The following is a 12293-nucleotide window of genomic DNA, read 5'->3' on the forward strand; positions in this document are numbered from 1 at the left end:
TGTCTGAGGGGGGCGTGAAAAGGGGAGGGGGGAGAAAACTTTTCGGTACTGTTGCGGGGCGAGCGAGTCGCGGGCAGCCCCCGGCCGCGACGCTGGCGCAGCCATGCAGCGGTGTCCTGTAAGAACGGGAAAACAGCGCAAAGCCTTGGTGTGGAAGACTGATATTTGCAGAGGAAAAAAAATTCCTTTCTAATTTTTTTAAGTGGAAGAGCTGCTGCTTTATCTTTTCCATAAGCTGCTGGGCTTATTGTGCGGGTTGGAGCCTGCTCTGCCTTTTCTCGTGCCCCACGTGTGCTGTGCCCACACCGCTGCGTGTGCCCCCCTGGGTCCTGCTTGGGGTGCCTGCAGCTCTACGCTCTGTTGTCACGATAAGCAGTGTTACAATAACATATCCCGCTATACAAATCGCTTTTTGTGGCTACAGCCAGGCAATCTGCCTGGCTGCACCAGGATATCTAAGGCAATTACAGTGCTGTATGACAACTTAGATGCAGACTGTCCATCTGTCTCTTGGGTTATGCATGCTGTCAGTGGCTGAACTTTGCTGGTCTGAGTGCTGGGCTCATAGGAAGACTTTCAGTTCCAGCTTTGCACACGTAGTTTAATGTTTGTCTTTTCCCTCTTATGTCAAGAGGCACAGAATGAGAGCATAATCTTGACAAATCACACTTTAAAATAAGCTTATACTTCAAGCAACTAAAATGGCAGTTATTTAACAAATACTGTTCCTGTCGAGGCCTGATAAGAGTTTTGCAGCGTGAGTGCCTGCAGCTCTACGCTCTGTTGTCACGATAAGCAGTGTTACAATAACATATCCCGCTATACAAATCGCTTTTTGTTTCTACAGCCAGGCAATCTGCCTGGCTGCACCAGGATATCTAAGGCAATTACAGTGCTGTATGACAACTTAGATGCAGACTGTCCATCTGTCTCTTGGGTTATGCATGCTGTCAGTGGCTGAACTTTGCTGGTCTGAGTGCTGGGCTCATAGGAAGACTTTCAGTTCCAGCTTTGCACACGTAGTTTAATGTTTGTCTTTTCCCTCTTATGTCAAGAGGCACAGAATGAGAGCATAATCTTGACAAATCACACTTTAAAATAAGCTTATACTTCAAGCAACTAAAATGGCAGTTATTTAACAAATACTTTTCCTGTCGAGGCCTGATAAGAGTTTTGCAGTGTGACTTTGTGTAGCTGATGAATAATATTCCTAGATCGTGACAGCACAGGTATGTTTCTTTGTTAGCTTATTCACAGGTCAGTGTTTGTTCAAGCTGTGATAATATTTCAGGCCAAGTTTTTCCTGGTTTTCATACACTGACAAAAATAAAACCTGTAGATCAGAAGAAACAAAGTAAACATTGCTGTTTAGTTCATGTGTAGCTTTACCTCATTTGTAGTTCGGTGATGTTTGCCCAGCTTCACAAAGTTCTGTATCTTTTACAGGTTAGATAGGAAAGCTGAGCTGTTCAGTGTTTTGATGCTGAGGTGCTGACATGTTCCAGGTTTTATGCTGAGGGGAACAAAAATGTTATGACTGCTTAATAGGCAACACTCTTCCTGAGCAAAGGGGCTTTGAACCAGCTCTGGTCTGCTCATTGTTTTAATGAGCACTGCATGTTCTCCGTTAGTATTTAGAGAGATAACATATGTGCGTCACTGTGTGCATGGACATGGGAATGTAGTATTAGAAGACTGTTGAACTGTTCGTTGTGTCCAAAGCTTCAAAACTGTAGGAGGCCACGTGGTAGGTGTCTAATTGCTACAACACTTGCTGCTATGGCCTATGAGTAATTGCCCAATGAGTCATTTTAAACTTAATCTCTAACAAAAACTGCCAAGGCACATCTGTAATATCACAGGGAAAAGCAACAGGAGAGTAAAGCGCAGACAAAGTATACAAATATCTTCAAACCAAATGCACTTTTTAAAGGTTATGTTGACAGTAGATGGGTAAGTTTCAAAACTGAATCAATGAATTTTCACTTTCTGTAGCAAGTTTTTGCTGTCCAGATTCTGAGATGCGTGAAAATAATTGAATAAATATTTTTATAAATAAATTAATAACTTAATTGCTGATCTGTAATACAACTAAAAAAATTACTAAAAAGCAGTACTTTAACTTGCACTCTAGCATGAGGTCATCTAATTTTCTAGTGGCCATTTAATAGCTAAAACCATCTATTGGTCTTTGGAATGTTTCTGAACTCTGCCTTATATTAAGCTACATTGTGTTATCTTTATAATACCAATTATTTATCAGGTTCTGCAGAGATAACCATGAAGTCTGGGTTACTCTTGCAATGAGCTTTTATTCTAAATGGACAATACAGTGGGATGATGAAGTGGATGTGGATCAATGATTGCTTTTTTTAAAAACGATATCTTTCTCATCAGACATGTTTTTAGCAAGGTTGTGGTATATGTGTAAGGTTTTTCCGTGGTAAACAGTTCATTTTCATTGAAAGAAGAATGGCTGGTTTTGTTTAATTATGTTGTGAATGCCTCTGCAGACCTTCTTCCCAGCTATCAGAAACTTGCTGTGTAAAGTATGAGTAGGATGAAGAGGAGAAATTGCAGCTATCAGTCTCAAATTGACTTCTCTTCTAAGGGACTTCAGAAGCTCTATGTCATGTGATCAGAGAGCAAAAAATAGTTTTATTTTATCTTGCAGGATGGAACCTACTTTGGATAATGAGAAACTCCCCAGGCCATCCTATATTGCTGGTGTTGAGCCCCTTCAAAGAATAGGACCCGTAAATGTGGAAGATATCAAAGCAGATCTCTCTGCTGAATTTTCTTTGGCTTCTTCAAGCTCAGACACAAGCCAGGTAAGAAAGATTTAATGTTTGCATTGTTTAGATTTTTTTAAAAATAAGCTTAGCCCTTTCATCAATCAGAATAATCAGAATTTTACAAAGAAGATGAAGAGCATCTTTAGTGTGTTTTTAATTTGGAGGAGATATATAGGATTACACTAAGTTGTGTGGCACTGTATTGATACCTTATTGGGTGCATCAATCTGCTGTGAATGAGGCCTGGTTCAGAGCAGCTTAATTGGAACGTTTTTGTGGGTGTCATTCTTGATCTCTAGATGGCCTGAATGTAGTGTATATACATGTGCTGCTAGATTATGAACTCTCAAGTTATCACAGCGAACTTCTGCAGGGGCCTAAGCACTCGTAAAAACTGATGTAGTGAATTACTCTTTCTTCCCATGTCATCAAATAAGTCTGTTCAAAATAGCCTCATCAAAATAAAACTGCCTTAACAGGCTAGGTATCAAACAAAGAATCTAGTAAAATTTCTAACTTAATTATTTTCTTTTTTAATTTAAGAGAAGCAGTTTGGAGTCTAAGGGACACATACAAGTTTGCCTGCGTATTAAGCCATTTACATCGTTGGAAAGAGAAAATGAATTGCAGGTGTGACACTTAGTTTAAAATTACTTTAAATGTGTGAGTTGTGTTTTCTTGTAAGCTGAGCTCTTTATACTCTCTTCATGCCTGCATTGCTTGTACTTGCTTTTAATAGGACTGCGTTTCACTTGAAGACTCAACGAGCATCATACTGAAGCCCCCGAAAAACTCTTTGAGTCGACTAAGTGAAAAAACTGCTGGACAGACAATACAGAAGTTCACTTTTTCACGAGTAAATGAATTGTCTTTAAAAGTTTTTAATTTATTCCTGGAAAAAGTTGTTCAACTTACATTATTTAATACCAAGCAAATTAGATTTTTTTAACTGTCAATAGTCTTTAAGATTATAAACATACAGAATTTAAAAGTTACTTTGAAAGCCTCTAATGATTGCTTAAACAAAATAGAGATGTTTCTTGCTAATGCTCAGGTGTTTGGACCTGAAACAACTCAAGAAGAATTCTTTGAAGGTACCATGAAGCAACCAGTGCAAGATTTCTTAGATGGATATAATCGTCTTATTTTTACATATGGCGTTACAAATGCTGGGAAAACCTACACGTTCCAAGGTATAAGTAGAAATGTGTTCTCCTTGAATGAACTTCCTTTTTTTTTAAGGGAGGATTGCTTCAAGTGGAAATATTATAACTTTTTCCTTTATTTAAACTGTAGACCCTATACACTGGCTTCTCTTGGATATTAATAAATAGCCTTTGAAAGTCTCCTTCCATAACAATTATCACTAAAGTGACAACAGACAGCCACTGCCAGAGTTTGCATAAATGTATAGTGATATTGCTTTGTAAGGCTGTAATAACTTTAACCAGGTGTGTGACCTATTTTCTTTTTTCCTCCTCCAAGTATCTATAATGTTAGGGAGGAGGGGGAGTTAGGAAAATACATCTTCTATATATCAGAATGTGGAAAGTGTGTAAGTAACTCTACATCAGACTAGCATTTTGTTATTTTTATTGTTATTATTAAGGTCATATGCATCTTATATGCACTGTCTCCAAATAAGGAATAGTACTTCAGTCTGTTTCAGTTATTGTAGGCAGAGAATAAATGTTCTGAAACATTTTTGATTACTTCCAAGTTTTTGTCTTGTCTCAAGTGTCTGAGCTTATCAATAATATCCTAGGAGACCTTGTCTTCTGATGTGCTATTTCTGTACTGTTAAAGCTCAATATCCTTTCTGATCAGAAGATGTCATTTTTTAATTTTCAAAGCATTGTAACAGTCAAGGTGACTTGATTCACATGGAAACAATTTCTCCTATAACGGCAGTTCTAGGTGCTATGCTGTGTATTTTATATACAGAAGTAGTGGAAGGACGATGAATTTGGTGCCATATGAACTTTATCTTTATTGAAGTGACATTGTTTTCTAAGCGATCTTCTGTTAGGTGGATTATAACTGAAGACAACTGAAAGTACTGGCAGTAATCATTAGTCTGGGGTGGTAATGGGATGTTCTGTCCTAATAAGTAAATAATAAACCCCAAAATTCCTATTACCTATTGTGTACAGTCTCCCATGCTTGACTAGTTTGGGGTGTATTGTGTGGTGTGGCTTTCAAGAATTTTTTGATTTACGTCTTTTCAGACTGGAGACTTTTTCGTGGTATTATATTTTTAGGACATAACTATCAACTTGTGATAAGAATTGGCAGGGCAGAATGTTGCCTGCTGGGTACTATGATTTCCTGTTCTGTTATTCCTAGTATTGTCGATACAGCCTTTCCACTTTGGCATTTCTACTTTGGCATTGGCCTGTGTTCTGTCAATGGCAACAGACTTAAGTGAAGGATGAAGCAGTTTTTAGGACTGTTTGTTCACCAGTGACTGTTACTTTGTTCATGCTAAGTTGATTTACAAGTGGCATTACGATAAACAGAGAATTATTAGAGAAGACAGGAGATGAGGAGAAACAAACATAATGCAACGGGACTTTAAGTTAATATGTTATTTTGTTACTAGCTTGGTGTTTTAGTGCCAACCAGATTTTACATAGGTTCTGGCTTAGGCAGTGTAGCTAGTGCTGTAACTGATAAAAACCTGTCTGTCTCGGGGAATAGGAGAAATTATCAGAGGCTGGGAGATTATGCTGTCAGACCCTGAGAGGACAGTAGTTTCTCTTCCGCTCTCCTCTCTCTCCCCTTCTTCTCTCTTGTTTAGAAATCGAAGTTAAGTGAACCCTTTTTAAACTTGCACCTGGATTTAGAAAGGTCAAGTGTGCATTGAGGCTTTTAGTTGAGACCTTTTTGCTTTTCAGGTGCAAAAGTAGTATGCTCTGAAAAAACAGTTTGGGACAGGGAAAGGAGTGAGTCTTCACAAGGTTACCAGAACCTTTTTTGTAGGGTCTGTGGAATTAGTATGGAACTGCAGCTGAGAGATCAGTCATCAGTTGTATTTCGCTATTACTCTCCTTGAGAGAGAGAGCATGAAGGCAGCCTATAAAATGTGATTGGAAAAACTGCAAATTTCTATTAAATGTCTGTTGGTTGTGGTTTCTTTTCCTTAAGGCTAAGCTTATGCAGAATACTCAAGAAGCTATGCCCTCTACTGCTGAAGAGGTAGAGCATGAGCTGTTGTTGAAAGCCAAATACCTTTCAAAACGCTAATGACATTTCTGTTACCTTGAGAATACAAAACCCCCACTGCTTTATGCTGTAAGTGGCCTCCAAATTCCTCATGTATGCCTTGAGATTAGAATTGCTTATCTTTCTGTCTTTGTTTATGTGTATACATTGTTCATGGTAATAATTGGGATCTTTCTTTTGTATGTTGCATACAGGGACAGAAGACGACATTGGTATTCTGCCAAGGACTATGGATATGTTGTTTAGAAGTATTCAAGGAAAGCTATACACAGCAATGGATCTCAAACCCCATCGGTGTAGAGATTATATAAAGCTGACTAAAGACCAAGTGAGAGAAGAAACTGCTATTAAAAACTCAATACTTCGACTAACAAAAGAGGTAGAGGAGCACTTCTTTCTATACTGATGAGTATGCACATCTTTAGATAGCTCAGTGTTACCCTGGTCATTTTTCAATGGGAAGAGACTATCTGTATTTAAGCATGGATATGTCTATCTGCTATCAGCTAGGTATTCAGATTAGCAGTAAAGTGAGCAATAATGCTGATGAACCCTGTTCTCCTGTGGATTTCTGTCTTGTGGCTAAATACTTGATAGATAAACTCTAAGCTTTTTTTTTTTTTCCTATAGCTTGGGCACCTTATAATTTATCCTTTGGGGTTACTGATGCTTAGTAAGGACTGAATGCAAATAGTCTTTCTATCTGTGGGGACGCTAGTAGGTCTGCTCCTTTAAACAATTTACTGTTTTTCAGGATACTTGAAAGAAATTAATGATTTTTGAGGTTGTTTCCCTCTCCTAGTTTGGCACATATCCTCAAAGGAAGCAAAAATTTTTTTTGAAACGGAAGAGCTATAAAGCCAGTGGACTTCTAAAGATTTTAATTAAAATGGGTTTCTGCTGGACTTTATTCTTAAACAGATAACTGTTGAGTGGTCCAGAAATGCACTTCAGTTTTCTGAGTTGCCTGGAACTCTAAAGCTGTTTAGTCAAATTACAGTTATGGGAGATTTATATTTTTTATAAGCATACCTTTTTCTTGGTGTTTTTAATTCTGAAATGAATGGAATAATATAAAAACAAAAGCATATGCTCAAGAATTGGAATTAGGAAGGGGTAATTGTGCTTTATTTTTAATGAAAAGAACTGGGTATCTCCCTAGTGATATGCTAGGTTATAATGGGGTGTTCTAGCTATTCTGGGGTGGAATATATCTGTTACCTTAAAACTTTTTCTATATGTGAGCTAACTGGAGTTCTGGTGTGGAAGGCAGGTGGCAGCAAAATTCCTCAAGACTTCACTTCAAAAGCACAGGCATATGTTAAATCTAGCTCTAGCAGTCTTTAAGGACTTCAGAAAAACCTCTCACATGTTTGAATACACATATGCATCCCTTCTAGTTTCTAAAACTGTGATTATAAGAACAATACTTCCGCTTATAAATTTGGTGGCAAAGTTTGCATCTGCTTCAACAGACAGTTTTGCGTGGGTGTTTTGTATGTGTAAAGCTTAAACCTAAAAGTCTTGATTCCTGAAGTAGTTAAATATTTCAGGAATCGCTTTATGGAATCTCAGCTTTATCTGAAATATACTCTAACAAAACATTAAAGGAAAAAAACCCCCAAACCATACCTGTTTTTGAATCCATGTTTCTTCTCTTAAGCATACTGGTTTTGGTAGATGAGTTATGCTTTGCAGTTCTGTGCCTAAAAAACCCAACCAAACAAAATGAAGACAGGGAATGGAATGTATGTATACAGAACTCATGAACTCTAGCTGTAAGGGTTTGTTTTACTGGTTTGGTTTTTCTTTTTTTTTTTTTTTTTAAGAGCTCAGCAGAAGAAAATTCTCCTTCTCTTTCTAAAATCTAGACTTCTTCACCTGTGAAAGCTTCACGTTATCGTGAAGCAGAAGTTGCTCACTTAATTTCTTAAGTGAACAAGTGTTCTAAGCTTACCTCTGTTTCTGAGGGTTGACCTAGTAAGCCATTAAGAGACAGAATCCTGAATTAGCAAAATACCAATAATAAAAAAAATTGGGACTCTAGATTCACTAGGTTAAGTGTAATGTGTAAACTGCAGCTGGACTCCTGCAAATCATCCTGTTAAATCACCCTGTTTCTGTGTAGGCTTCCACCTCTCTTATTTTTCTGTGGCTTGTTTTCTTCTGGTTCAGCAAGCTGAAATGCTATATACTGTGATAAGGCCTGATGCAAGGGAAGTGTCAGGAATGAGTATTATGGTAAGAACAACCCCTTCAATAGAAGTGTACACGTGCATTGAATGAGCCATGATGTGTAGCCAGGACCTTTGCATTGGCTTATTGCAACTATGCTGTATTCCTATCTAGTAGGACAATAGACCTGTTACAAAAGTAACTGGTGGTGTACTGGTGATGTACTGTCAGCAATATATCCTAAAAATCTCTGTTCTGTTTTGCAGGTGGACCTTCAAAGTAGCACTAGCAACAAAGCACCAGTTGATTCTAATGGTAAGTTTTATGTTAAGAGAGTTGCAATTAAAGCTGGCAAATAAGCTTTATTGAGGTCAATTTCTGGCCTACTTTAATAATAAAATGACTAATTGACATTTTTATATGCCTGTGAATTGAATAGTGAGCAAGTTATCTGGGCAGAGAACACAAGGATAAGATGGTGAAAATAATACCTGAAGAGGCATTAAATGAGATTAAACTATAGCAAGGAATAGCAGTACTACTTATGCTATGGGCCCTAGTGGTATCCCAACAGGCTTTTAGAGTACTTGTATGTAAGTAGATAAACTTAAATCTAGCATTTTAAAAGCTACCTAAATAATAGGTTTGCTTTAAAAAGTCAGAATGAAGTGCAATTCTCAGTTTAATTCCGTGTCTTCTGAAGATATTGAAAAGACTTGAATAATTCTAACCAAGCTGCATGAGTTTGATAGAATTTGCAAGTGGTAGAGTAGGTGTCTCTTGTAAATATGTAGGGTAAGCATGTGACTTCCAGATACTTAAAGGGGGGGTGGAATTTCAATGGACTTTTGTCTGGGGTGTTTTCTAGAAGGCTGCTGTAATATCAATTTTCACTTAATTTTGTAAATGCAATTCACTTTAGGCCTGTATTGACTTGTAATATTTTGTACTTGGCAGATTTAGAAGAACTTTTAAAAGACTCGGAACAATCTAGCATGACTGTAAAAAAAGACGTGAAGTTTTCTGTTTGGGTTTCATTTTTCGAGATTTACAATGAATGTTTTTATGACCTACTGATTCCTATGTCAAATGACAAGAAAAGAAAAACACTACGCCTTGCTCAAGACATCAAGGGATGTTCTTACGTAAAAGGTGATTAGAATACATTGCAAATCACCCAACCTGTAATTTGAAAAGTCAGTCTTCCTGTAATAACGTGTCTTTCTAGATTAGAAGACTCCTAACTGCATTCACTGTGGCACTAGAAATGTCTACCTTGAGTATGAAAGGCAACAGTCTATGTACATAGAAGTATTTGTACCTTTAATAGTGTTTTCTCTTTATTCTTGACTGTACCTCTTAAAAAAGACTGCATGTACTTCACTGCCTTGATATTTCTTTGAAATGGGAGAAATATTGAAAACGCTGACAAATTTGTTAGTGGTGTGGTTCTTTTCAATTTTCTTAAAAAGGGACTCAAAGTTCTTAAGTATAATTGATTCAACAGTTCTTTTTTTAGTATTTTTTTTATACAGAAACAGACTTCATAGAACGTGAGAAAGTTCAGACTACAAATTGCATTTTACAGTGCTCTAGCAAACCTGTTATGTAATTTGTCTTGGGTTGGAGGGGCAGGGAGTTAACATTGAACTGTTGTTTTGAGTTCTGTTTGTTTCTGGCTCTGGGAAAAAATAGGATTTGAAACCTGTTTGATTTGTTACAGGTTCTTTGGACAATTAAGACACCAATTCTAGATTAAAGGCTTTTTTTATAGGTGTTTGGCCTGCTACTTTTATCTTTTATATGCCAAGCTATAGATTTAAAAGGCTGAACTGGACAAGAAACCCAACTCCTTCATTTCTTCAAAGACTAGAAAATATGTGAAGTAGGAAGTAGTTTGCTTTGAACTATGCTTCGACATAATCTCTTTATAAAAAGCTTGGAAGTATAAGGTTGTTCCTAATGTTATTGAGGAAAACCAGTTAATGATTTTCTTATTTTTCTTAGTCACAACTGGTATTTTCGCTAGCACAATTTTGGTGACCTCTAGTTTAACAGAGGTCATAATGTTCATATTATAAATTCTATTAGTAGGGTTGTAGGTGTTCACTCTAGCACATACCAAGATCACATACAGTTATCATATTACAAAAAAAATCTTCACTGGTGTCTTTAAGTCAGTGGCCCTGAAAGATATCTAGATGACCTTCATTTTCCTCAAAATTGTAGGCTAAACCAGAGAAGCTGTCCAGGTAGAATTCTGCCTTGATGAATATGAACACAGAGCTTTCACACTCGTATTAAAACCTCTTGGCTTTTCAGTGGTCAGGCTAAGGTTGCTCACTTAATTTGGATGGAACATATTTTAGCATGCTAATAGTATGAAATGATGTGATATACTTGTTCTTCCTTTCCTATGGAAGGAGGAATTCTGACCTTATTTGTCATATAATTTCTGTCTGAAGCAGGCTTAGTAAAATGTTTGTGTGTCTCAGCTAAATGTATGCTTCTTAGTGTACATACATTATCCCCTAATCCCTTATATCATCTTGATAATGATATTTACAAGATTATCATGTTTGTTCTTCCTAAAGATCTGCAGTGGATTCAGATTTCTGATTCTAAAGAAGCTTTTAGGCTTCTAAAACTGGGGTTGAAACACCAGAGTATTGCAAGCACGAAACTAAATACTTGCTCCAGCAGAAGGTAAGGAACACTTTCAGTAACATTGGGCATGGGATGGTGTGTGGGAGGAAGGAGAAACTAAAACGTGATGTGTGGTTTTTTTAGGAGGGGAAGAATCTAGATATCTAAGTTTCAATTTGTGTCCTATAGCAGTATGTGACCCAATGCTTTAAGCCAAAAGGATTCAATCCTTCAGTAAGTTCAACACGTACAAAAGCTAACAGCATGTTATCAAATACTCTCCTTCAAGCAAAAGCGCTTATGTTTATTCCATCTAAATGTCTGAGGAAAAAGCAAAATAAGTGCTACATAAATATCTCTTTAAAAGTTTGGATCTGATAGAGTAAATGCTTAGATATGTTGAGAGATTCAACAACGTTTTGAACAGATGTTGTGGAGGCTAAGAATATTTTGGAAGTATTGGTCTACTTTATCACTTCTCTGCTGACTTAAACTTCTCCTTTTAGCCACAGCATATTCACAGTTAAGGTACTAAAAATTGAAGATTCAGGAGCACCACGAGTGACCCGAGTCAATGAGTAAGTTCAGAGCAGAGTCCCACTTTCCTTTTGTGATGAAGTTGTCAATTATCTTCCATGTTGGTGTACTGGTACTACACTACACACCCAGTGCTCCCCGGTAGAGCCTCATGCATGTATGGTGGTTTCCCCACTTTCTACATGCATACAGTACTTGGCCCTCTACCTCAAGCCGTCAGGTTGCAATGCTGTTCTATATCTTGTCCACTCTGTTCAGCACAAGGTTCTGCCAGCCTGCTATACTCCTGAACTCATGTAAGTCCTCCGAAGCAAGATGATGGGAGGGGAAAAATAGGAAGCACATTGGGAAATGGTTTGGCAGGAAGTACTGTGAAATATGAATGGGAAGCAATGTTGAAGAGGATGGAAGGGTTCAAGCAGATGAAGATCAAGAAATTCTCCCTCTAGGAAAGTGATTATTTTTGAAAGTGAATAATTTCTGCATGTTCGAGGGTAAATAAAGTTAACTTCCCTTATCTGCTTTCAGATTGTCAATGTGTGATCTTGCTGGTTCAGAAAGATGTACCAAGACCCGCAATGAAGGTGATAGATTGAAAGAGAGTGGAAATATCAACACCTCTCTCCTGATTCTAGGAAAGTGTATTAATGCACTCAAGAACTGTCAACAGTCAAAGTAAGTCCTTTTATGAATTGCAGACTGGTTGTGGTTTAGGTATTGCCTACAACATTTAAAAGCTATTGTTTAAAATCTACAAAAGTTTTGGTAGAAAAGATGTATAGACTTGTAAAGTCTATACTGTGAAGTCTTTATCTACCAGAGTTATCTTTAAACTTGCCTTGTTTTGCTCTTTAATGAAGTAATTTAAATTCTAACATCCTTTAAACATGCCGTCATAGATTTTAGCAATTTAAC

At 37.3% G+C, this 12293-nt stretch overlaps 1 protein-coding gene across 2 annotated transcripts in view; it reads left to right on the forward strand.

The window, feature by feature from the left end:
• Window positions 1–2675: 2675 nt before the first annotated feature.
• KIF20B (kinesin family member 20B) overlaps window positions 2676–12293 on the forward strand; it is a 39040-nt gene continuing 29422 nt past the window's right edge. The window contains exons 1-10 of one of the 2 annotated variants that reach the window (XM_035897383.1): window positions 2676–2831; window positions 3339–3425; window positions 3535–3651; window positions 3850–3988; window positions 6215–6399; window positions 8462–8510; window positions 9153–9347; window positions 10790–10901; window positions 11348–11419; window positions 11907–12053. In XM_035897383.1, coding sequence (XP_035753276.1) covers window positions 2676–2831; window positions 3339–3425; window positions 3535–3651; window positions 3850–3988; window positions 6215–6399; window positions 8462–8510; window positions 9153–9347; window positions 10790–10901; window positions 11348–11419; window positions 11907–12053 — 1259 coding nt within the window. The remainder of the gene's footprint in view (window positions 2832–3338; window positions 3426–3534; window positions 3652–3849; window positions 3989–6214; window positions 6400–8461; window positions 8511–9152; window positions 9348–10789; window positions 10902–11347; window positions 11420–11906; window positions 12054–12293) is intronic. The other variant, XM_035897384.1, reaches the window with a different exon arrangement.

The sequence above is a fragment of the Egretta garzetta genome, unplaced genomic scaffold (assembly GCF_000687185.1).
Source record: "Egretta garzetta isolate BGI_Z169 unplaced genomic scaffold, ASM68718v1 scaffold56, whole genome shotgun sequence".
NCBI classification, from domain to species: Eukaryota; Metazoa; Chordata; class Aves; order Pelecaniformes; family Ardeidae; genus Egretta; species Egretta garzetta.